The sequence below is a fragment of the Podarcis cretensis genome (genome assembly GCF_951804945.1).
Source record: "Podarcis cretensis genome assembly, chromosome: 3".
NCBI lineage: Eukaryota > Metazoa > Chordata > Lepidosauria > Squamata > Lacertidae > Podarcis > Podarcis cretensis.
The window spans coordinates 81837674-81863939 of record NC_137172.1 but is presented as its reverse complement, the minus strand read 5'-3'; the positions used below and the strand labels follow the sequence as shown (position 1 = coordinate 81863939).

Below are 26266 nucleotides of genomic sequence, written 5' to 3'. Positions count from 1 at the left end.
CCCTTCGTTTCTTCGCAGGCTGCCGGGAAAGTCCCCCTGACGTGGCGGCGGCGGCGACTCGGAGGAGGACGGAGCCGCCTCCCCTTTGCTTCGCTTTCCCAAAGGGGGCAGCGGCAGGCGGCCCTCAGGATGCCACTCCCGGCTTGCCCCTGCCTCTTCGTTCTGGTCTCCGGCACTGCAAAGACCATCACCCTTCCATTTACTGATCCGGAGGAAACTAATCCGGAGTAATTGCCACAACCCCAGCTACCCGCTCAGCACTCGCTAAGAGGGTTAGGATCTTCTCTACACCCATTAGTAGTATATTGGGGAGAGGAGAAGACAGACACACCCACACACCCCCCGCACGCACAGAACCAAGCCAACTCTGAACAAGTTCGGTCCAAAGTATGTTGGCTCCCGAGACATGAAATCAGATAGGGTGATGATATGCGCGCTCTCTCTCTCTCTCTCTCTCTATATATATATTAAAAATCCTTATAAATTTTCTTCTCCCAATCCTGGAAAGCACTCTTTGTGCATCTTCCTGGTTCTAAGACAAGGCATCTAAAAAGCTGCGATCCCGCTTACCTCGATGAGATCATAGGATTGCACTGCAAAAGTTGTTTTGCTAAATTCAAAACCAAATTAATGTAATTTAATCCAGAAGATGGGTCATAATCACTGCTACTCCCACTACCCAGACTGTCATTAATACTTCATTGTGAGAACACACCTTATTTACCAGTAGACTATAGAGCAATGGGATGCGAGAGAGCATAGGTAATGCTTTTTTCACATTTGTAGGCCTAAGAAGTGGTTGTGAAGCCAATCTATAATTAGCTGATGCTGGTTATATTTGGACAAAACATAGTGGCATTCATGCTCAAGAAGTACTCTTTCAGATGTACAGAACCTTCACTTCAAAAGGAGGAATTGTGTGGTTTCCATTAAGCTTAATCTCGAGCTTCCTAAGAACAGATGGCAAAAAAATTAGTTGGCAGTTCTGCCTAAACAGAGGCAACAAGCTGTGCTTAAGCAATATGAACTTAAATGCCCATTGTGGGGACACGTGAGAGGGAAGGGAAGACAAGCAGTGTTTTATATAATGCCTTTCATACAGTAACTTGGGCAGGGTAAGTTTTATTAAACAAATCCAAATAATTGTATTTTGGGTAGAGGTAGAAAGAGGGAGTGACTATACTGCCTCATGTACCATCTTCTTTAGAAATGTAAATATAGCTTCAGATGCTTTTTGAAACTTGTATTTATTCATATGCAACCTGTGAGCCACTTTAGTCATCTCTTGGAATTGGCATCTTATGGAAGCAGAAATATGTGGACCCTCATACATTGTTCCTGTTACCAACATATACTTGCTAGTCAAAAGATTAGCATGAATCGTTTGAGAAACCATATGCTGTATTTCCATTACTTGAGAACTATGTTGATCACTTCCAACATGCACCCCTTCCTCCCCAGGGTTCTCTCTCAGCAACTGGGTCCTTCCACTAGATAGCTCTGTGGGGCTAGCAGGCAGAGCCCTATTGCCAAATCAAACCACTATGTCCCACCCCTAATATCCTGTACCTAAATACAGTCATACCTCGGGTTGCGAAAGTGATCCGTGCGGGAGGCACGTTCGCAACCCGCAGCGCCGCGTCTGCACATGCACGTGACATGGTTCAGCGCTTCTGTGCATGCACAAAGTGCGATTTAGTGCTTCTGCACATGCACCGAAACCAGGAAGTAACCCATTCCGGTACTTCCGGGTTCAGCGCGGTCCATAACCTGAAAATGGGCAACCCGCAGCATTCGCAACCTGAGGTATGACTGTAGTCTTAAGGAATGACAGCAGCAAATACAGTCCTTTCACTGCAGAGAGTTCCATGGTGATTGGGGATTCCTCTCCTGGTAATGGGTGTGGTTAGAAGATGAACAGTCTCCTTCCTCTTCTGCACCCTGTGATTGCTGGTCCCTGCTTGTTTCCACTGTAACTGCATAGAATTTCTCCTGTTGCTGCAAGTGTATTTAAAAAAACAAACCCAAACACAACATGCAACTGTTACAAAATAGGTCTCTTTATAGAAAGTTGTAGAGGTAATCATCATTATAAGAACAAAATGGGTTTGCCAGGATTATGGAGACATTTGGGAGATATTTAGCTCAAAGCCTATTTTTACAAAACTTTTCATGTACCAATAAAGGACTCCCAGGAAATATTTTTATTGCTACTGTATTTCAAAATAAAACTTCAATTTACAAGTTATATATATAACTGGCATGAATATTAAACTCCCACAAATTTGTAAAAAGGTATCTTACCATTTTTTCTTGATTGTTTTACTCATTTGTTTGCAGCATATAGAGAAACTAACGGTACATATCCTACCCAAGTTCACACGTAAAAAGTGTCATTTTAAATAAAACACAAATGGGTTTATCAAAAGTTCATTTCCATCAAGAAACATGACAAAAGTGCAGAAAAGTTCTGTTACAGATACTTCTTAATATGAACAACTGGATAAGATAAACAGTGTTTTGGCAGGAGGCTAGTGTGGTAAAATCCATGCCACCAGTACAGCAGTCCCTTTCATCTTCCAGCTATGGAACCTGATGAAACCATTACAAGAAATAAGAAGTTTTACAAGTTAACAGTGGTTCACACAGTTCAGCTACACTGGCATTCTAGGGGTGCCATTAGGAGTGGCCCTCTTGGTCTTCTGAATTTGGTTTTGATTCTTCCGAGCTTTCACCGCTTTCATTCTCACTTCAAATACTTCATGTATGGCCTTACGGAAACAGTGGAAGTTGTAGTCTATTAGTCCTAAAGAAAAGAACAGAAATGTTCCATACTCAAACAGCCATGGCAACAACACAATTAAGTAAACTCTTTTCTGTGGTATGTACTAAAAGTAAAGGGCTAAAATCAGATTTCTCTCTTAAACGCAACAATGTAAGAAAAGCTGTAAACAACTACAGAAATTTATGTACAATTTACCAAGAACTACACATTATTTTAAAATGCACCATTGCAATGTTTGAATTTAAGCACTAAGCCAGTAACCTCACTCAAAATTAATGCTAATAAAGCTCTCTCACTTCCCTAGGTGAAGAGGGTACAACTTTTAAGTGGTTTAAATCTGCTGTGTTAGCCCTTTGTTTTTCCAGGGATTCAGAAGTCATGTGATACTGAAGCCACAAAATAATGAAGACCAGCCAAGTTTTATGAAATATATTTTAAGTTGAAATACCTCTCTATGGAGACTGAAGTCATGAAGACTAAGTTATTGTATGCATACATTCCCCACAGCATTTGGAGAGTAAGTATGATGCAATAAGTTTACAAAAACAAAAGGCAAGGAAGTTACTGCTGCTTAAGTGGAAACTCTTTTGTGTACTTGTGTATTTAGAGGATGGTAGGAAAATATAGGAGTAGAATGAGAGGTGAATATAACGAGAAAGTGTCATTCCTGATCAAGTGTTAGGGAGGAGAAAAGTTCCATTTCCAGAAACCCTCTAGTGTTGGACTAGGATACACAGGTTCAAATACCCTCTCTACCTTTAAAGCTCCCTTTGTGACTTTAGCCTAGTTGCAGTCTCAACTCTTAACCTCTCACAGATATGTAATAATAATGAGGGACAAAGAAGAACATTATGCCACTCTGAACTGAAATGACCAGATATATAATCTAAGAACATGAATACATGGCTCCAGCAACTTTAACAGAGGCTGTAGGAAGCCCAATGATCAGCTGTAATACCTCCATACCCTCTGCATTCTTTACTATAGTTTTGTCACAGCTTGTACATACGGAATCACCAAGACAAATATTTAATTATTAATTGGGAACAAGATTCTGAAGGATTTTTAAACTTTCAAAATGAAGTTCAGTACCTTTTCTTTCAAAGCTTTCTTCTCTGACAAAGCAAACTAGCGCCAGGAACTTTGTCACTTCCTTTAAATAAAGGACTGTTGTGTTGTTCAGTTTTATTATTGCTGTTGATTCTTTGTCGTAAGGAGTTCCTGCTCCATCTGCTTTGAGCCTGAACAGCAAGACACAGGTGATGTTGGGGAGAAGATAAATGCTGTGATTTTATCTACTTGAATGAATACGTTTTTATTGCTGCTTTCAAGTCTATTTAAAGCAAAATATGTTCGAGGCAGATATTGCCAACCTTTTTAGGCCGTGGTAACATTTACAAGCTGGAGGAACTCTTGTGGGCAGACCCTCTCCCCTAATCAAGCACACACCACAGCCCATTCCACCAAATGCTTCTTTCAAGTCTTAATTCAGCAGAGGAAGAAGACCCTTTGGGTTCACATGCATCTTTGGGTGCTATGTTGATATTCCCTCATCTAGTGTGTAAATATCTTATTTCAGCTCCGTTTTCAATCCTAGGCTGTTTAAAAATTTGCAGTTAAAAAAAAAATCCTGCCATGTATTTGATGGCTTGCCAGGGATAAAGTCGCTTATGTCTCAGCCTCAGTGGAATTATCACTGATTTTATTTACATGAAAATTACAATGCTGCCCTTCTAGTGACCAGGCCTTTGTGTAGAACTTGTGGTGCATTTTAGGAGCTGTTACTAGAATCTCTGAACTATAATATTTTGTATACACAAGTACCCCCCCAGTTACATCAGCTAACTGGCTCCTGTTGGAAGACCCTTGATTTCTAGTTAAAAAGTGCTGTAGATTAAACAAGACTAAGGTGAATTCACTTAATCTTTTCTGCACCCCAGCCTATTCTGCTCTATCAGTTATAAAAGCTTTAGAGTTTCAAAATCACTTTTATCTACACACCCACAACTCTGATGACCTTTCTCTCTCACACACACAGTGTGTGCTTTTGCAATTAAAGGTTTTTTCTATCCTGAAATAACAGCAAGCTAGAAGATCATTACTGCATATGAAAGAAAAACCTTCTAATCTTATTACTACTCCATTTGCGATGGGACGCAGGTGGCGCTGTGGGTTAAAGCCTCAGCGCCTAGGGCTTGCCGATCGAAAGGTCGGCGGTTCGAATCCCTGCGGCGGGGTGCGCTCCCGCTGCTCGGTCCCAGCGCCTGCCAACCTAGCAGTTCGAAAGCACCTCCGGGTGCAAGTAGATAAATAGGGACCGCTTACCAGCGGGAAGGTAAACGGCGTTTCCGTGTGCGGCCCTGGCTCGCCAGAGCAGCGATGTCACGCTGGCCACGTGACCCGGAAGTGTCTCCGGACAGCGCTGGCCCCTGGCCTCTTAAGTGAGATGGGCGCACAACCCCAGAGTCTGTCAAGACTGGCCCGTACGGGCAGGGGTACCTTTGCATTTTAATTGTTATGTGACTTTAGGCCTTATAGGTTGCCCAAGACATACAAGCACAAAGGATGGCGTAAGAGTACTTTTTGTTGTTGTTTCTTTACTCACCCATAAATGCAGGAGATGTCAATGACAACATCTATCATATCACAGCTGAGCTCATAAGTCTGCATGTCCACTGGGGTACTGTCTGTTGCAATATAAATTTTACTGACTACATCAAAGAGAAAGGCTTTCTCAATTCCAGAATTCTACAAGGAAACAGGGAGAATATAGATTTCATTGAAGGAACCAAGTCTTTAGCCAATAAAGATGATGTGCATGAGACAATAAAGTGTGCATGAGAAAAGAAAAGCTGGTGAAATATGGTATTATAAAAATAGTCTTAGTGTAATTCTTGGGCACAGACCAACAGAACTCACATTGCTGTGTCCCACTCAAAGTATAACTTGGTGTTTGAGCTGCAATCCTAACACCAAACTATGCTGAACAGTGCATGAGAACAGTGGATACAGTTCTGATAAATATATGAGCTTGTAACAATAATCATAGAGACCTAAGTTACATTCTAGCAAAAGTTTGAAATGAATTGTTGTTTACAAGCAAGCGAGTGTTTGCAAAGTAATTCCACTTCACTGAACAGTTTTTATTGGCATTTATTCTCATATACCAAGTATCCTACAACAACACATAACACAAAAATGAAATTAAAAACAAACAAAAGCAGTGTTTTGCAAGAAAATTTACAAAGGCTCAGGAAATACATATGCAAAAGAACAACAACTATTTACCGAGATAAAGATGTTAAGCAAGTTCTCCAGTGTTGGGAGCTGGGGGATCAATTTCTGTACCACTTTGCTAAACGCTTCAAATATTGAATGGTCGTATATGCTTGTTAAATAAAAGCTGGAAAAGGAAAAAGACATCAGTGTATCTCTCTGAAATGAGCAGCTCTGGAAAGTTTGTAGACAGAAATGAGGCGTTATAGCGCTTCCAGACAGGAGCTTGTGGAATTAGGGCTGCCCATGCATGCAAGTTCCCCTGCCCCACCCGCCTGCCATCATCAAAATGCTAGCTCAGACTTTATTTAATTGGGATTTCCCCTTACTGTGGAAAATTCAGCAAGTAAAAATAATCCATTATACATCTGCATGCACTCCTGGTGTAAAAACTCATAAGGAAACTTCTTTTGATGGGTGATCTGACACATGATGTTTCAGTGAACAGTCTCTTATCACCACACCTGTATTTCCATTTGCTCCTCACCCAAGCATAATCTAGCAGTTCTGATGAGTGTGCCTATTTTTACCATTTGCTACATGCTGAAGTCATGTTCAAATTGCACACCCCACCCCTCCGCCAACCCTGGCGAAAGCACAGGCCTCCACTTGGCGAATTGTAAAATGTGATAACTGAAGCTGGTATCCTTGTGAGGTTAGCCATAACAGGGCTCTCATTCCTCCCTGTTTGTGGAATCTTCTAAAGGGATGCTCTTACAAGAAATAGGGTTAAAGTGCCATCTGCCTACTATTTAACGACTATGCCATCTTGTGTATTACTTGAGTAAACGGTAAATTATATCCTCAACAAGTTTATCTCTTAAGCCAGGGTGGGGAATCTTATTCAGCATGAGGGCCGGGTTCTCTTTTTGGAAACCTGTCAGGGGCCACATGCTAATGGTGGGAGGGCCCTGAGGCAAGTGTGGGTAGATTAACAGCTGTAAGCATTATGTTTCCGCCATAGGCTGGTTTCTATACACCCCACTCTGCCTTCCATCCAGGCAAGGAAGAAGGGACACTGTAGCCAGAAATGCAGAGCAGGGTCATTGTGGGGTATGGCCTAGAGAAGAGACTCTAGGGCCAGACAGGGAGTTCTGGAGGGCTGTATTTGGGCCCTAAGCATCAAGGGATATAGTCTGACTATGCTGTTAACAGTTTTCAGGATTCAGGTAGTACATACAACCAAATATATTATTTTCCCATGTCAATTATTGAGTATTCATTTTAAAGCTGAGCATTAGTCAATTTTGGGCATAATGCTGAACTCCAGCCTAAAAAGCTCGTGATTTCTAATTATTTGACCACTGCAACTCTCAGTTGGCCATACCACTGCTGTGTCACCCCTTTTCCCCTAAGATTTTACAAAAAGGTGGCACATGTGCTTGTTCAATATGTGAGGCATACTGCTTTTTTCATTCTCCCCTGTCCCCAAAGCAGGCTTTATCAATTGTTTTGCCCTCTCACCTCAAGTGGATTTTTTCCAGCCCAGCATCTGCAAGGTCATCATTTGCCCTCTGATGAATGTCTCTCTGTGTTTCAATCTTGTGATCATCAGACAAACCATCTACTTTGTGGATAAATATTTCAAAGTTTATGTCTGGATTCACTTTATATGCTCTTGTCACAGTGAGATGCAATCTTGCCAAAGCTTCCATATAGTCATCCTACAAACCAAAAAATAAACTGGATAAATGCTTTGCTTTTGTAAATCCCATTAGGAATTAAAGTGTTTAATCTTTACTTCTCAAGTTTTTAAAGGGTGGGTTTTTTTACATCTTCATAAACAAAAATCACAACGTGAAAGCACTTCGCATGCTTCATTCATAAATCTCAAGCATTGTTTTAGTATGAGTTAACTCTTATAAAAATTTCAATTCTACTACATGTATTAGTGTTTCAGATAATACATAGAGGTGCAAAAAGCATACTAGGTCTAATGTCATGATGAAGTATACATGTACATAACAAGGAAAGCTAAAATAACAATATTTACACTATAACAATGAGAACTCAGGGCAGGATCGATAGAGCTGCTCTTCCACTCATGCTTGTGTGGGCGAGGGAGATCTGGTTTTTGCCAAATCACTTGGATGTAGGCCCCTATAATACATATCACACTACTCCACAGGGTCCCTCAGAATCAGCTTTTGAAGTGTGTGAGCAAGGGGCTATAGTGTGAAGGGGGACAGAGGAAAACTCTGCCTCAGAAGGGAAATCCTGCTTGTCATTCTCTGGATCTTGCCTGTACTGAGAGAGTCAATCACGTTGTGTGTTGCTATTCTTATTGGAGATGTGAAGGCCCAAAGAGAAATATCAGAAAAATTGGGAATGGGGTGTGTGAGAAAGGTATTTTTATGGCTCTTCACATCTCTACTTTTTACCATCCATTCTACTGTTGGGTGATGTTTGTGTGTGCAAATTTAGGGTATTTGGTCTAAGCTAAGATCATAACCCAAATCCTTTCCTTACCTGAGAATCAATAACAAATATCAGTGCTCCGGTGCCTCGGAAAATCATCTCATAGTCAAAGGTAGGGTCAAAAAAGTCAATTTGCCCAGGAAAGTCCCATATCTGAAAGTTAACAAAGGAGCTGTTGGAAACATCCTCCCTGCAAATCTTATTAGTGCTCTCCAAGAAAAGGGTTTCATTCGGCGACATTTTATGAAACACAACTTTCTGAATCGAAGACTTTCCACTTCTTCTCAGTCCCATTAGCAGAATTCTTGGCTTGACTTCAGTACTAAAGGGCTCATTGAAATCTAGAACTGAATAAAAAGAAAACATTATTTGCAAAAATAACAACAACAATAAAAACAGGTGTTTATTTGCAACCAAATTCTAACACAATTTCAACTGATTTTACTCCCCAATCCTACCGTTTTAGGATTCCTTCCTTTCCAATGCCAAAGAGATCAAGCTTTAGTTGACTGATCTAATGACTAATTAACCTCTGCATTTCCCCTTCACCCTACCCACCAGATATTTTGCCAGCAACACCTGCTGGTTCAAAAGACAACTTACCTCCCTTAAAGAATAACGTAAGCTACTGATGGTGAAAAATGCAGAAGACCCTCAGAATTAGTATTGCATATTGTAAGCTGTTACAATCACAGGATTGCTAGTTTTATTACTTAATAAGCAATCAATCTATTAAAACTTTAGTTGACTGACTGGTGAGGGAAAACGTGAAAGCATTGAGACTTATTGTTTTTGACTATTTTTGTTCTGGGTGGTTAGTATGATAGTGAAAGGAAGTAAAAAATATTAAATGCAGCCTTTTCTTCCAAAAATACAAGTTGCAGCTTTTTGTTTTCTCTATTATACCCTCTCACACTTTCTTAGTTATCTCAGAAAGGCACCTGTATTGGGGTTTTCGAGGAAGGCTGGTACAAAAATATTCAAAATAAGTAAATAAAAGTATTTCAGGTATATTGAAATGGACAGTGACCAAAGAAAAATATGCATTGCTGTATGTGACATCTGGAATAATTAATGCTATATACTGTAAGAGCTCCCAAATACCCAAACAAATATGTAAAATGGAGCAGCATAGCTTCCTCAAGTAAACTAACATGGGTGTTATGATTCAAATATGCAGTACTTAATTTAAATCTTTTTGAAAATTAATAAGGTTGTATTATTGTATTGGAATGCAAGACAAGATACAGTAGTAAGAAATCCCTTACCACTGTATTTTTTCAATAATTAAGTAAAAATCTTTTAATTTTTTTCTTTAGTTACCATGGCCTTCTAGTAAATGTAATCTTTTGTTTAAGATGTTGGTGCTGGAATTCAACATCAGGAGAGCCACAGCAATGTAGATCTTAATTCCCTGCCTTGTTCCTGATGTAGGTCTTCACTCCCTGCTTCTTCCCTGGTGGGGAGGGGCACAATTTTGTGGTTCATTTTAGGTGCTAAAATGTCCTGGGCCAGCCCTGGCCACAGCTTCCCTTATCCCTGCCTTATATGGTGCAGCATTCAAATATTCAAACCTTTCTACCACCTGCAGTCTGTAGGAGTATAACCCAGAAAGAACAGTACCATGTGCTATTTCTGTACATCCAGATCAGTTCTGAAAGGGAGCTGTGAAACATGAGATGGCACATATGCTCACTGAATCATGGGAGAAGACCTCTGATGGAGAAGAATATTCATTTTGGAGAAGAACACCCATTTCAGAGGCTGCTACACTGCAAGTAATATTTGTCACATTCCCTTTTCTTTGAAGGAAAAAAGAGCACTCTTACTAGAACAAGTGCTCCTTAAAGTAGTGTCACTGGAAAAGCTGTTTTGCTTATAAATCCACAGATTGTCAAGTGTGTGTGTGAGAGAGTGAACTATACAGACTCTATAGAAGTATAAACTCCTTTGCACAAAATACCAACAACGCTTTCTATGGAGTAATGTCAAAAGGACACTTTGAAACATAAATCTAATGCTTCCCTCAAGAAATCCTAGAGTCTGAAGCAATTTTCTATCTTTTCCCAGCTCTGTAAAACAGAAGAAAATGTAGCCAAAAAGGAAAACAGTTTGTGTTATGCACAAAGCAACAGGTGGCAGAACAGCCTATTCTTTTTAACACAAAAATGTAGGTAACCATGGTTAACCCATTAGCAGGAAAAAAGGGTTTCTCCTTTTAAACATGCCTATAAAAATACCCTTTCTATACCATCACACCAGTGCACACAATGTCATCAAAAATATGCAGGCAGACCCTGGAGCAGAGCCTGGTAATAAGGGAACTGACATTCACAGCTGCAAAGGAGCTCTAAACACTGAGCCCTCTACAGCTGTTGCCTTTTATGGGCCTGAAGTCTGCCTTCCTTATTTCCTTAGATCTCCAAGTTCGCATCAGTAAAACACGTGCAATTTGTAAGAGACACTGGATATCTGTACCACAAATACCAATAGGAAGTACTTTATTAAAGCTTATCCCTCCCTCCAGATACTGTTTCAAGAGTTTGACACATTTATTAGGATAGTTTTCTCCCTCTGCTCTTAAAACACAGGCTGAACCCAACCTCCCGTCTCCAGCTTATTTCCCCTCCCCCAACTCAATGAACTTAGTTTTTCTTTCCTTTAGTTTCTCATTGACGTTTCATCCCATTGCTCGTCTACATAAGTTTCCTCCCAGCTTTATACCATCTACAATTCACTTCTGAAGCAACCCATACAATCAGCTGCGCAGCCACTTATGTTTTTATTTCCATGCTCTCCCAATGCTCTCTACCTACCGTATTCCACTGTCTGTCACATGCCTGGACACCTCCTCCCCTTCCCCCTCTGTTTTCTCCCTGTTCTTCTTTTCCTGTTCTTCCCCACAACAAGACAGCCACAACAGACAGTACTCTCCCCAAATGCTCACTTATTATTTGGACACAAAGTCTAGATCCATAAAACTATCTACAAAGAAAGTTTTAATGATATTTTTATATTGGTCTGCTTTTCTGTATTTTTGGTGCTGGCTTCTGCGTTACATATGCTAGATTGTATTATTTAAACAATCATATTTTTCTATTTGATTTTTTCAAGCTGTCAGAGGACTTGGCCAACGGGGCAGTCTATAAATGTAATAAACAATAAAATACAAAGTTAGATCTGACTCTAGCCAATCAGCTACTTATTCCTCTTTCTTACATCCCATCTCATACTTAATTTCCTTTGGAAAAACAATGCTAGGTGTCATGCGGCACTTCAGGTTGTACCTTTGGACCCGAAATCCCCTTTCATCCTGATCTCAGGTATGCATAAGCTAGAGGTGGGCATTCAGTAGCAAGGTAAAAGCTGCATATGTTGAGGCCCTCAATGGCTACGTACAATTTTCTGGGTGGGACCTACACCATGATATTGAAAACATAAACAAGATGGGATGGGGGAGTAACGCGCGCCCCCCATAAACTAGACCCTGGCTCACATTAAATATGGTGCACCTTTATATTTATGCAGCAAAAAAGAACCATGCATAAAGCTGGAGTACCATTAGTGTTTTAAGTGTTTGTGCTGTAAGCCAGGAGACTCCTAGTTTGGGGCTGCATACACAACATACATTTAAACACATCCACCACCACCCCAAGAATCCTGGGAACTTTAGTTTGTTAATGTTGCCGAGAACTGTAGCTCTGTGAGGGGGTAAACTACACCTGCCAGGATTCATGTGTATATGTAGCTCAAATCTCTCTAACTACAAGATGGCTTTAGCAAGTCTCACCCAACGCTTACCAAGATAATGAATGTAAAGTGCTCCAAACTTTCTGAAGTGATATACAAAAATATTTCTATAAAAAGCACGAGAAATCTATCCCCTCCCAAATCTAATCCTCCCAACAGATTTCTCATTGTCAGGTGCCATCCTAAAGATAAAATACATCTCTAGCTGTCCGTTTCATTTCTCCACTGAAATTACTGTAAGCTCCAGCACACGCCACCTCAGTGACTAATGCCATAATCACACCTCTCTTTCAGTCTAGTCGTGTGTTCCAAATCTCTGTAGTCAAACTCCAGGAAGGCTTGCTTCTCTTCCAACCCATATCATTCCTAGCACCACCCATTCATGCTCCAAATTCTAACCCCATTCCTAAACTAATGTCTCCAACTCCCAAACCTGATAAAAGGTAAAGGGACCCCTGACAGTTAAGTCCAGTTGCGGATGACTCTGGGGTTGTGGCGCTCATCTCACTTTACAGGCCGAGGGAGCCGGCATTTGTCTGCTCTGCAAACAGTTTTTCTGGGTCATGTGGCCAGCATGACTAAGCCGCTTCTGGTGCAATGGAACACTGACACCAGAGCAGCGCACGGAAACGCCGTTTACCTTCCTGCCGGAGCGGTACTACTAATCTACTTGCACTTTTGGGTGTGCTTTTGAACTGCTAGGTTAGCAGGAGCTAGGACCAAACAACGGGAGCTCACCCTGTCGCAGGGATTCAAACCGCCGACCTTTTGATCAGCAAACCCAAGGCTCAGTGGTTTAGACCACAGAGCCACCCACGTCCCAAACCTGATACCACCCCCCAAATTCCCTCCTCTGCCCCAAACCTCTTATCCTATTCCAAATGTTAGCCCTGAGACATCAAGTACTTCTGAACGTTTATGTTTAGAGTGGTACCTCGGGTTAAGAACTTAATTAGTTCTGGAGGTCCGTTCTTAACCTGAAACTGTTCTTAACCTGAGGTACCACTTTAGCTAATGGGGCCTCCCGCTGCTGCCGCACCACTGCCAAGCGATTTCTGTTCTCATCCTGAAGCAAAGTTCTTAACCCGAGGTACTATTTCTGGGTTAGTGGAGTCTGTAACCTGAAGCATCTGTAACCTGAAGCATCTGTAACCCGAGGTACCACTGTACTTGTAGCCCCATGTTCTAATATCTCTCCTTCAAGGCCCTCACTCCATACTCTACCCAATTCAAAGCACAGCCTTTCCCACCCCAGAAGTCTTCCACATCCCCACAACCTTCTTCCCACCTGTATTGCCAGTGTCTTGAAAACTGTTGTACTTGTACACCAAAGAGAATGAAAGGCTTCTATATGCAGGGCCAGTCCAGGACATTTTGCTACCCAAGGCAAAGGACAAGCACAGACGTTGACTGGACTTTGGCAACTGAATTCCACTTCCAATACTGGTAATGGGACACCATCCTCTACCACATCCAGGGGCAGCAGGCTAACATACAAGCTTCATGGCACACAAAGCTCTGTCCTCCAACCACTATCACCGTCTGCACCAATTCCCCCATTCTGCTGTACGGACGTAGCCTGTATGAGACCCTTTGCAATCTGCAAGAATCCAGGATCACTCAGCATTCACTTGGGCAGCATGACGAGACTTTGGTTCTGTCTCGCCAAAAAACAAAGCAAAGGGAAAACCCCAACCCAGTTCAACAGGTTAGGTGTGGGCCGGTCCCAGTATTAGGCAGAGTGAGGCAGCAGATACTGGGGAGGAGGATGAGTCAAGAGGTCAAGGTAATGGAAGCTGGAATAGCTCTGTCAGTAGAGCACGAGTCTCAGTGTCATGGGGTCTCAGTGTCATGGGGTCTCAGTGTCATGGGGTCTCAGTGTCATGGGGTCTCAGGGTCATGGGGTCTCAGTGTCATGGGGTCTCAGGGTCATGGGGTTGAGCCCCACATTGGGCAACATATTCCAGCATTGCAGGGGGTTGGACTAGATGATCCATGTGGTCCCGCCCAACGCTACAATTCTAGAAGGCCTCTGCGTATCAAGCCGCCTGATGTGTCCCCTAAGCCCTCCTGCAGCCCTCAGGTGTGGTGGCAGGCAGAGTCCCTTTCAGTATATCTGCCAGCCCAGTCGGAACTGGGACACCACCTTGGCCCTCATTGCCTCGGGTAACAAAATGCCTTGGGTCACTCAGGTTGCTGCTGCTGCTTCTGCAGGCAGAAAGAAAGAAAGAAAGAAAGGGGGGTGTAGCATGGCCATAGCCAATATTTTTGTAGGGGGGGGTGTGAGGACATTGTTGAGGGCATACTTGATGGGGAGGGCAGCTGCCCCCCTCTTTGGTTATGCCCATGGCATGCAGGGCAAACATTATGGGTGCAGTTTGTTGCTCCCCCCTCCCACTCCTAGGGGCTGAGGTTCCCCAAAGTCCATAGGAATTGCCATTCAAAGGGTGTGTGTCTGTGCACCCGCGTCTTGTGACCGATTACGTGGGGCGGAGCTTACCTGTGTCACTCACAACAATATTTCATCCAAAGTGGGCACCCCCGTGACCCAAGCCCGGTTCCTCCCTCCCCTCTCCCAGCCCCGCAACTCTCCCCAGCTCTCCCGGGTGCGCTGAACGCCGCCTGCGCGCAGCCCGGTGGGTTCCCCCCCTCTCTCTCTCTGCCGCTCACTCCGCCCCAAAACAATGGGCCTGGCAGTCACGAGGCCGCCCTTTCCCTTCGGGGCAGCCGAGCTACTTACACGCCCCGTCCCCGCCGTTCTCCGGGTCGCCGTCCGAAAACGATCCACTCCCGTCCCCGTAATCTGCAAGCCCCACGATCTCGTCTTCTTCTTCGTCGTCGTCTTCTTCCTCCTCCTCCTCCTCCTCATCTTCCTCCTCCTCCTCCTCCTCTTCTCCCTCGTCCTCTTCCTGCTCCTTCGGCTTCCCCGGCACCTGGCTCATCCTGCTCCCTCCCCGGGCTTCTTGCCCCTTCTCCGAAGGCAGACCCCGGCCGGCCGGCCGGCCCCCCCAGAAAGCTGCACGCTCGCCCCGCCGCCGCCGCCGCCGCCGCCACGAGACCCCCCGCGCCCCTCGAGGCTGCCTCTCGCCTGGGACGCTGACCTAAGCTGCTCCCTTCCCTTGTATTTCTTCCTCGCCGCAGTTGTCAAAGGAAAGTCAGCCGAGGCCCTGCCGTCCCTCCCAGAGGAGAGAAACTGCGTGACCCAAGTCACCTGACACACTCACACACACTCACTCTCTCACTCACTCACTCACACACACGGAGTAACATAATAGTAGACGCCGAGAAACGAGAAACGAGCCGCTCGAGGGAGGGGCCCTACCAATGAACGCGCGCGCGCGCACACACACATACTTTTTAAATAGATATAGATAGATATATTAAGGATTCTCATGCCACACGGAGGGAGGGGCCAGCGTTGAATTTGCGAAAGGAAAGCCGCGGGGTTTCAAACAATGTTTCAAAACACACCGTCCCGCCTCGCCCCCAAATTAGGTGTTTGTGCACTTTGTATGTAGTGGGAAGGCTGCGGTGGTGACTAAACTCGAGAGTAGTGCAGAGTTGGGGATTTTGACAGGTATACCTTTTTCTTTCTGTAACACAGTGACATGACAGGATCTCCCAAAAGTCCTTTTTTTCTGAACAGCTATTAAATGTATGGGTGTCGCTGTCTCCTCTTGCATTTGGTATCTGAGCATGTACAAAGTACTTATGTCCCCATTAGCTTGCTAGCACATCTGAGGGTGAAGTATTCTGGTCAGATTTGAGAGCCAAAATCCCATTTTTAACATACAACTGCAGTCCTAAGCATGCTTACCAGGGAGGCAGGCTGCAATTATATAGGGTGAGTCCTTTAAAAGAGGCCCTGTGGATACAGAGTACAAATGTTCCACGGGGCCTCTTTTAAAAGACATGTGAATACCCACACCCTTCTACCTGGGAGTAAGCCCCATTGAACTCGGTGAGGCTTATTTCTGAGTAGACATACAGAGGATTGCACTGTCAGTCTCACAGAAGGCAGCAAGATTTTACCTGAGGAAACCTTCAGGGAACCACACCGCAAAGTGTCTTTTGAAAAGTGCTGTCTTCTCAGTACTAATCCACAAGTTCAAGCAGTAGCATTGAATAAGCTGGCCAGACAGGGACAGTAAAGATGAAAAGTGCACCCTTGAAAATTTGCAGACAGGTTTAGTCAGGTAAGATGCTTCGGAGTGACTGGTTTACATTATACAGTTATGGCTGCACAATCCTGTGGCCAGTAAGCAATCTGTTGCTTCTGAACGTGCTTGTTGACTCATGATTTGTAAGCAATAGGAGAAATCCATTATCCTCATGACCAGATGGTTCATCACTTTAAAAATATTGCTTTATATGTTCTGTTACTGAGCTCAGGCACTTGAAAACAAATACAGTGGTACCTCGGGTTAAGTACTTAATTCGTTCCGGACGTCTGTACTTAACCTGAAACTGTTCTTAACCTGAAGCACCACTTTAGCTAATGGGGCCTCCCGCTGCTGCACGATTTCTGTTCTCATGCTGAAGCAAAGTTCTTAACCTGAAGCACTATTTCTGGGTTAGCGGAGTTACCTGAAGCGTATGTAACCCGAGGTACCACTGTATAGGCAAGGCCTGCTTTTTTGACCCAGACATACACCGGAGGGCAGAACCAGCCCACTGATGCAGTGGGGTGAAGCACTTGCCTCAGGTGGCGGATGAACAAGAGGTGGTGTCCTGCCCACCCCACCACTTCCGCCCCCACCAGAATGCGCCCTCTCACTGGAATGCCTCCTGGGGTGGAGAAGATGAGCCACAACACCTTGCAGGATGCCTTTACTTTCACCCAGTTTGGGGGTGAGTGGAACACCGGCTGTGTGTTCCGGTGGCAGCAGAAGTGGTGGTGGGGAGAGTGGTGTTTGACCTGTGGAAGCATTTTTTGCATATTCAAGTCAATCACTGAGTGATTTCTTTTTTTCTTAAATTTGTGCTGCTCCTTTTGCCACATCTGTTTTCCTACACAGAAAGTCAACCGCCAGATCCTAAGCGTGATTTTTTTTTTTTTTATTATTTTACTGAGAAGCAAGTCTCACGGTGTTCCATGGGACATATATTGTGATGAAAAAAATTAGGACCTGCGAGTCAAAGAGGGTCAGACGAATTCCGGACCGTGTTGTTCCTGATCGTGGCCGCTAGATGTCGCTCACCAACGCCCATCTCGACCTCTTGATTCCGCTCTCTGAGCAGCAGATCTTTTTCACTTTGGGCTGTTTCCAGGTGCGGCCGCTAGATGGCAATGGCGGAGCGGCTGGTGAACGCAGAAGCCTCCCCCGCCCCACGCCGGAGAGCAAAGTTACCTGCGGCTTGCATTGGAGCAGGATTTCGTAGTAACTTTGCAAACCCTTTTCACGAGGGTGGAGCAAGGGAGGACCAAGCCTAGCGCTCCTACGAGGGGCAGCTGGAGCGGCAGAGATTCCCCCACCTCCCCGCTTCCTACAAGCCCATCGTTTTGCACGGTTTGTTCGTCCGCCGAGCTGGGATGTGCGTAGCAGGGCGCCCTGGGAGAGAAGAGAAAAGGTAGGTATTTAAAATATACATATATTGAGAGGCGAAGGGAGGGTTATCCCTGCATGCAAGAGAGGGTTCTGCAGCCAAGTCTCCTTCTCTTGCACCGTGTCTACATTTTGTAAACAAGCAGAAGGAGGGGGAAATCTATGAATACTGTACAAGAGCTATCTGTAAGGAACTCCTCTGTTTCTCTATTTCTCCCCACCCCCAGCTCCGGTTTCTGTGATTGTTTGGCCGCTGCAAGTGTTGCCTCTTCCTCTCTCGCCCCTCCTCCTAATCTCAGAACCTTCCAGGGCTCAGGTCTGAGCCAGCGTTAAACCATAACACTGCCTGGATATGCCAATGCACACCCTGGCTTATGTAGGAAGGCGAGAAAAAAACAAACAAAGAAAAAAGCAAGACGGGAGTCTAAGCATAGTCAGCCTTCTCCTTACCAATCAGAGAAGCAGCAACAGCTGGCCCAGGTCACACCTGAGATTAGGAGACTCAATTTACAGCGGGGGGGGGGGCAAAAGCAAACGGGAGTGGGTCAATAAATGTGTCTCTTACCTTTGCACTGTAGTTAAACACATGCAAAAGTTACAGGTTCTACTCTCTCTCTTCTTCATTTCCCCATCCAACCAAGATTAATTTAATTACAGCCCAAGGACTCATTCTAGCCAGACAAAAGCACTTGAGAACCCAAAGCAAAGGCTAGTGAGGGTTGTGGCTGAGGGGACGCAGCCCAGGAAGAGAGGCTGCATTTGGCTCCTGAGCCCGGCTTCCTCATTCGTTGACTTGTAGGTTAGACTTCATGCCTTCCAGGCTGAGCTGAGAGTCCAAGCCAGCCAGGTATGCTCCAAACTTGATGTGGAAAATCTAAATGGCCACCGTAGGAGTAATTCTCCTGCAAGCCTCATTGAAATAAATGGGAGCTGTGCATGTGCAAGATATTCAGCTCATGGTCATTTCAGTGCGATTTGTGAAGGGACTTTTCCTGGTGGATTCTGCCCACACAATAGTCACCTCTCTCTTGTCTCTCACTAATTAATGGCACTCCAAGTCTGCTACCCCTACTTGCCTCATGGTAAGCCCTGCTGTCAACACCTCTCATTTCCAGAATCCCGTCACCTTGTCACCTTGATTTATTTAAGAAGAAAACACATCTCATGTTACATACTTTCTCTAAAGGATAGGTGCTTCAGTGGAGGGTATTATGATGTGTATCCCAAATGTAAGTTGTCAGGTGTTGACTGCCTCACATGTGGTTTCCCTCCTGCCCCCATGTATAAATGCACTGGGAAGCTGCTTTTGAATAATCTCCTGCATTTTAGGAAGTTTATGGAGGTTTCTTAATTGTGAAATTAACCATATGCTATTCACCAACAGTCTCTCTCTTTTATTTTAAATACTTAAAAAAAAAAACTGCATTCATTCCAATTATAGGTAGACTTGTCACAACCGGTTCTCATTAGAGACAAGTAAGAATGAAGACAGAATCTGTTAAACAAAAACTTGCATTGAGCAAGTTTATTATTATAATTTGGGTCTTTTACAACACACTTTGCAAATTTATTGCAAACACTGCAAATTTATTGCAAACACTTTTATGCTTTTACATATGCAGAAAAATGGGATTAAAGTATTTTAAAACAAGCTATGTAAAGGTAAAGGGACCCCTGACGGTTAGGTCCAGTCGCGGGTGACTCTGGGGTTGCGGCACTCATCTCGCTTTACTGGCCGAGGGAGCCGGCGTACAGCTTCCGGGTCATGTGGCCAGCATGACTAAGCAGCTTCTGGCGAACCAGAGCAGCGCATGGAAACACTGGAGCAGTACCTATTTATCCACTTGCACTTCGTGCTTTCGAACTGCTAGGTTGGCAGGAATAGGGACCGCACAATGGGAGCTCACCCCGTCACAGGGATTCGAACCGCTGACCTTCTGATCAGCAAGCCCTATGCTCTGTGGTTTAACCCACAGTGCCACCCACGTCCCTTCAAAATAAGCTATAGTGGTTGTTAAATATAGTAAGCTGTTACCTATATTTTATGGTGTTTTTATACGTATATAACACACTTGGGTAATTGTGTAATTTCAGTGATTGACTGTGTTGGCCGGAGATAGTTACGAGAAAATAAAATTAACTGTTGGGTGGGAGAGTTCCTATAAGGAAGTGGAAGCTTTGGCAGAAAGTTACTGTTTGAATAGTTAATGCTGATTTGTGTGCATTTCAGTATTCCATTTGCAAAGTATAACACCTTGCAAATACAGTGTATTAAATTATTACCAGATATTATCTGTTTCCATAGCTGTATAAAGAATAAAGCTTCCTTTCTTTTATGAATTGGAAATGACAACTAAGCACAATAGTTAGCATGGCCAGTCCCTGTCTTGCTGCTGTGCCACAACAGCTCTGCATATATCCATTTCATACACCAGATGTTTTAACAATCATCCCCCCCACCCCCTGTTCAATATTGGCGGAATATTTTCACAGCCACACCGAACGTATTCCCATAAACTTTAACAAATGTGTGTTGAATCAGCCTCTGCTTTGGCAGTGATGGCACTCTTTGTGCAACTTAACTTTCAATGCAAGTTTTCTCCATGTTTATGTATGGTTGGTGACCATTACCTGCAAATTCAAAAAGTCCTGATCTTCTCCACTGCCTGCCTTAAAGCATGTAGCAGCCTAGTCAAGAGGGCAGGATCCTCCTATCTCTAAAATGCAGTTATCTATGCATTCCCAAACAGTGCCTGTCATCTTCTTATTGAAGAGATGAGTTGCAATTTGCTTCAGGCACTTTAGAACAGGGCTTGGCTTAGTCCTCTATCTTTTAAGCTTTGTGTTGAGTATTAAAGTAACACAAAGTACAAAGCTTGATGAATATTCAGGTAGATGTAGAACATCTAAATCTATAAAAAACGATAGCATATTCTTGAAGTACTCAGCTCGAAACAGTACATAAAGAGTGATAGAAAAACGGTGTCCTAGCTAATGTGATTATATGCTTGTACAAGATATACCATTTGTAGATTTATTACTTAGGTGCACAGAAGTCATGCCATAATTCAGTACTAGAGAGGGACTGAACACTCTAGTTACTTTCATATGCAGTGAAACATATAGTAGGGGTGGATTGCAAAAAAGAAGAGGAAAATGTGTGGCACTAACTTACATTTCAGGCCTCTGTTTTTGTACCAAAAACATCCATATTAGATTACTAGTATTGTGTCTCTTGTATTATTGACATCCCCTTGAGGCAAAATTTAAACCTAGGATGAGTTGCGACTTGAAAAGGAACGCAAATCTTGGTGCTAGAATCTGTTTCTTAGTTGTTATCTGTTTAATTCTTTAAAATGTTTCTTACTCTCTTTTAATGCTTGAGTTAATGATGATCTATCAAAATATCTGTTCAATGCATCTATTGTTTTTAGTTTTTTAAAAAATTGTGACAGTCAAAAGGAAGTAGCAAACTGCTATTATGCACAGCATAATACCGGTAATTAATAATTTCTCATGCCTCCCTCACCTGATGAGAGCAGGAATCATGCCACCTTAGAATTAATACATTCTGTGTATATGTATAATCAGTTGAATTTTACCTAACATCTGTAGGCTGATTTGCATACATCTCTAGATGTGTTCCTATGGAGTGCCAAAATTGTGTCAAATCCCCCACCCTCACTCTGCATTGAGACTGACACCAATTTGTCCCATGCAGATAGCAGAAGAGCATAATTAAATTCTTGAGTTTTTGGCATGTATTATAGTTTCTGCATAGTTATTTCTATCCCAAGTCCATCAATAGCAAGACACATTGGAAGGTTTGATGTGCCCAGAGACATCCGTATGCAAAAGGATACTTCTGCACACAGCCTCCATGATTGGTAGTCTTAGATATTTCTCAGGCCATTTTTTTTTTTAAATGCCTGTGAAAAATCACTTAGAAAGTCAGCATTTGTTTCTTTTCAAAATAGCAGACTGTAATCTAATTATTCTTCCTTTAGTTGATATAATCCCACACTCCGTTGCCCATTTCTTCATTTGTGCTAATAGGGCATTGAAAATAAAGCATTCTTCTCTTTCAAAATTGTCACATTGTCATTCTGCTTCGTTGTAAAGGGGGGGACTCTTTCTATGTGTTGTTGTTGTTGATGTTGATGATGATGATAAGCAACTGGTGGTGTAAAGGGATCTAGTTTTAAAACAAGATGAAATAAACTGAAGGATGCAAGATATTTTTACACTCTACATTTCTGCACAATTCATTGTTATTTGCATAAACTAAGTATGCAAGGATTGAATTTAATGTATGGGGAAGAATATGCTATTCTCTGAAGTAGGTAGGTTGGTTGGTAGTAATGCAATGCTCATGACAAGCAATGCCCGTGTTTGTTTCCTAAATTCTGTTTGTCCCTGAGTTATCATGCTTCCTGCAATAAAATATATCATATAGATGCTTGATCCTCAATCCTCAAAATTAAAGCTCAGAATGCCATCTGACCTTAGGTTTTGCCTTAGGTATGTAAGATACAAAACAAAGGTTTTACTGTATTAAAGTGTTACAGGCCTGGTGAAGAGAGTTGATACTGTTCTCTTCCCCACTTTACAATCAGTCTTAGAAACTGAGTTATGAAAGCTAGGAGATAATTGTCACCTTAAACATAGGTTATGGGCACAACAACAGAATGTCTAGGCGCACTTTTGTATAATGAATACAAAGCTGAAAATGAATGAACTGCAGCTAAAATATTGTATTCATTTTTCACATGGTCTAGTCCTTCTCATGCCCAACCCCCTAATATTCTTAAGAAGGTCTCTTCTCCAGTCTTCAGAGAGTATCTGAAAGTGGGGAGGCAGAACAAGGTCCTCCTTTCCTTCCACTCTGCAGTTTTAATCTGAAATCTTAGGTGCAGTACTACGCCCAGAGCTCAGAAACTGCTCGCCCTAATGAAATTCCATGTTGCAAAATGCACCTAGAATGATGGGAGTTTTGAACACTGTTTGCAGTGCTTTTTCTGTATTTTAAACTTTATAGAACATTTTTTTTGGTATGCTTCCATTAGAGGATTCTGAAAACAAGCATAAATTTGCAGTTACTGTCAGTTCAGTGTGTTATGTTGTACTGTACAGTACTTTGATAACTTTCTAGAATGAAGTTTTGTGTGTCGTCATTTAATGACTGAATTACAAGGTAGTTACATTACAGGGAAGCTTGAACTCTTGTAGTTTGTTGATTTCCTTTCTGCTAAAATTGTCAGTGGCAAAAATGCATTATAAGTAATGACAACATTATTATTTACATATATTGCAGAGCTTCCTTTAATACCTGGCATCTAGAGGATTTTAAGAATGATGAATAGTGAGTGTGCAGAGCGAAACTACTGTTAAGACAGGTTAAGCTTCAGTGAATTTGTTTGAAGGGCACAATAGGAATTAACTGTGTTAGCTGTGTTACAAAAGGCTTGTAGCGGACGTAATTCTTCAAAACCTTTTCTGTCAGCAAGACCAATCATCGTTCATGCGTTTGAACTGTTTCCGGAAATAACTACACAACCTCCCTCCTGCTCTCTTTAAACTGACCTTTCTGAGTGTACAGAATATTTCCTGTGAAAGTATTCTAATAATTGTGATCACAAAAAAGTTCTAGGATTGGGGGAATAAACTATGTTTGTTTTAAGAGAAGAGGAAAATTTACTCACCATCAAAAAGACACAGAAATTTTAAATTAAGGAATGGACCTACTCTTGCAGCATGTAAATAGTAAACATATTTCCTCTTTCATGTAAAATAATGTGCTTTTACATTCTAAATCTTTGCTTCTGGCAACTGTCTTCTTCTGAAACCTACTTTGAGTTGTAGAGCGAAAGTGAAACAAGTAGTATTGGAGCATAATACTGCTGTCTTCTGCTTGTAAATTTTAACCATTTAAGCCTGTTGCAGAACCCCACCCTATGTATGCTGACCTAAAAATGAGGGACTTCCCCTCCTCTTTGGTCTTGCTAATTTTGAGGTCTTCTCATATCGATACAGTCGCTGACGACTCTGGGGTTGCGCCACTCATCTCGCTTTATTGGCTGAGGGAGCCGGCGTACAGCTTCCGGGTCATGTGGCCACATGACTAAGCCACTTCTGGCGAACCAGAGCAGTGCACAGAAACGCCGTTTACCTTCCCGCAGGAGCGGTACCTATTTATCTACTTGCACTTGACGTGCTTTCAAACTGCTGGGTTGTCAGGAGCAGGGACTGAGCAATGGTCTGATACAGAAACACGTGCCCTAATGCCTGTCCCCAGTTTTGCATATTCCCTACAACTTTGTGTCCTCTTTCCTAGCTTATCCTTACAAGTTTATGCCATTCTTTCTCAACTTGAATGAAAGCAGTTTACCCAGTGCCCATGCTTCTTTGTGGGTTCTCTCTACATAAGAGCATTCTTAATTTGTGATAAAGTAAGACCAGGTTTATAATTCCTCTGGCTTTTGCAAACCAAAAAAAAAACCCCTCCTACTTCCAGAAGCCTGATACAAATAGTGTGTTTGTGTGGGGAGAGGGGAGGCAGAGGAACAAAGAACAAAATGCCAACAGTGCCTTGGAATGAAGGACATTATCTGTGAAGGATCTTGTAAAACCAGATCTTTTCACCAAGATACTAAATCTTCATTCCTGAGCCCTTTTGCTGCCTTCTTCTGACACAGGGTGTAAGTGGATGTTAATAGTATTCTTGTGACCCTTTATGACCTCTTTGAATCTGCCCCCAAGCGCTAGCTGTCTTTTGGTGGAGAGCAAAGTGGGAGAGGTTTAAAGCTACAGTTACTGAGATGTTGCTGAATTAGTGATTACTGTTGGCACAGTTCAAAAAGGCACGAAACAATGTTGTTTACAGAAGAGGAAAAAACGTTCCTGCCCTGAAAAAAACAACCTTGCGGGGTGAAGGGGATAAGAATGAGAAATGAGAAGCTAAGATGAGACTGAGTGGATGCCAGTCTAAATTTCTGTCAGAGATTAAGATTTGGGAGGGGGGGTGGAAATATGTGTTTTCAATGGGTAATTGTAAGCCTTATAGTGCACATGTCTACTTAGAAGTTATTCCCATTGAGTACAGTGGGATAGGATTGCAATCTTAATGTCTCACCACCATCAGAGTTGAGGCAGTCACTCAGGGAAAAGGGAATACACTCCCCAAAGAGGTCCACATGGTGCCTTCTTTGCTGTGTGTTAAGGGTCAGGGTTAGGAACTTTTAGGTGCTAATCATTACTGTACAATCACTTGATTTTTATCTAATGAAAACTTGCATAAGGGGAACTTAGCTTTTCCTGCTTAAATGTGTCACTGTGTGGTGTTTATTTTATTTTGCTGTTCAATTTGATATTTGCATTTAAAATATATGCTTGTTTTATCAATATTTGTTTAAGAAAATTTTGCTTATAATTGAAAAGTCCAATATAAATTTAAAACCAGCTATATAAAATAAAGTACTGTATAATAAGCGATAAGGTGTGTGTTTTCAGATCACCCTTTGCATGAGTAGTCACAGCATGCCCAGCTGCATTTTAGGCTTTTTGGTTGTAGTGGTCTTATGGCCTTCTATTTGTTGTTGTTGTTGTTGTTTACATTTGTATATCACCCTATATCCACATCTCAGGGTAGTTCACAACATAAAATCACAAAATAAAACATGAAGTACATAATGAAAATGAAAACAAGAACAACCCAATAATCCCCCAAGTTTACAACATGAAGTCTGGGAGTTGTATCTTTCAGCCCTGATTATGCTTCAAGTAATGACCCAAATAAGGATCTTTGGTGCGAAAAAGCATTGATAGTATTAATTATATGATTCCAACAAAGATATTGTTTATATTCTTTACAGCCTGTTTTGCATACAGCACATAGTTAACGTAGAAAAACATGTGCAAGGGAAAGAGGAAGTACAGTGGGCAACCAAAGTTTATAACAATAAATGCTAATTTATGCCAAAAGCTTCATAGAGATTTATTTGTTTTGAAGCAGTTTTGTTTGTGTACTGCAGTAGTATGGAAGGGAGCCCTTAATCTGTCAATTAAGCAAGCATGCAAATATATTTTCCTTGCTTTAGTTTAAAGGGACATGCAGCCCATGGGTTGACCAGTATAATAAATTATGAAGTTGTTAAGAGCAATCTTGCAATGAGGTCAGCATGCAAAGGGCATGGGCATTCTAGCCAAAGTCATGCAGACTCCATTGGTTTCAGTGGGAACGACTTGAGTACACTCATAACTCTCACTCAAATCAGTGGGCTGCAAAGTGCTGAAATTTGGCTGGCTAAACAAACCTTGTGATGCAATTCAGCACTTTTCCCATTGCTTTCTATTTGTGCTGACATATTATCCTCTACTGCCACATATTGAGATTGCTGTCCATTTTGGGGTCTTTTATTATTTTCATCTCATGGAAAACATTACTCATAACAAACAGTATACAGTGGTACCTCGGGTTACATACGCTTCAGGT

At 42.5% G+C, this 26266-nt stretch overlaps 2 protein-coding genes across 8 annotated transcripts in view; one reads left to right on the top strand and one right to left on the bottom strand.

The window, feature by feature from the left end:
• Nucleotides 1–2039: 2039 nt before the first annotated feature.
• On the bottom strand, nucleotides 2040–15245 carry RRAGD (Ras related GTP binding D). Its single transcript, XM_079971094.1, has 7 exons — nucleotides 14970–15245; nucleotides 8531–8826; nucleotides 7526–7725; nucleotides 6074–6188; nucleotides 5391–5533; nucleotides 3878–4026; nucleotides 2040–2806 (listed from the first exon to the last, which is right to left on the bottom strand). Exons 1-7 carry the CDS (start codon nucleotides 15169–15171, stop codon nucleotides 2655–2657), a joined length of 1257 nt encoding a protein of 418 aa, XP_079827220.1. The 5' UTR covers nucleotides 15172–15245; the 3' UTR covers nucleotides 2040–2654.
• A 2214-nt stretch (nucleotides 15246–17459) lies between these two features.
• ANKRD6 (ankyrin repeat domain 6) overlaps nucleotides 17460–26266 on the top strand; it is a 65276-nt gene continuing 56469 nt past the window's right edge. For 2 of the 7 annotated variants that reach the window (XM_079971073.1, XM_079971072.1), the window contains exon 1: nucleotides 17514–17800. The gene's annotated coding sequence lies outside the window, so the exon portion shown is untranslated. Of the gene's footprint in view, nucleotides 17801–26266 lie in introns of all 7 variants that reach the window. The other 5 variants (XM_079971070.1, XM_079971078.1, XM_079971077.1 and 2 more) reach the window with 5 other exon arrangements.

Coding starts and splice junctions, on each gene's coding strand:
- RRAGD (XM_079971094.1), bottom strand. CDS start 15,171: ATGAGCCAGGTGCCGGGGAAGCCGAAGGAGCAGGAAGAGGACGAGGGA. Junction 6,189..7,525: donor CTGGAAAAAATCCACTTGAG/GTGAGAGGGCAA, acceptor TTCCTTTTCCAG/CTTTTATTTAACAAGCATAT. Junction 4,027..5,390: donor GACATCTCCTGCATTTATGG/GTGAGTAAAGAA, acceptor CTTGCTGTTCAG/GCTCAAAGCAGATGGAGCAG.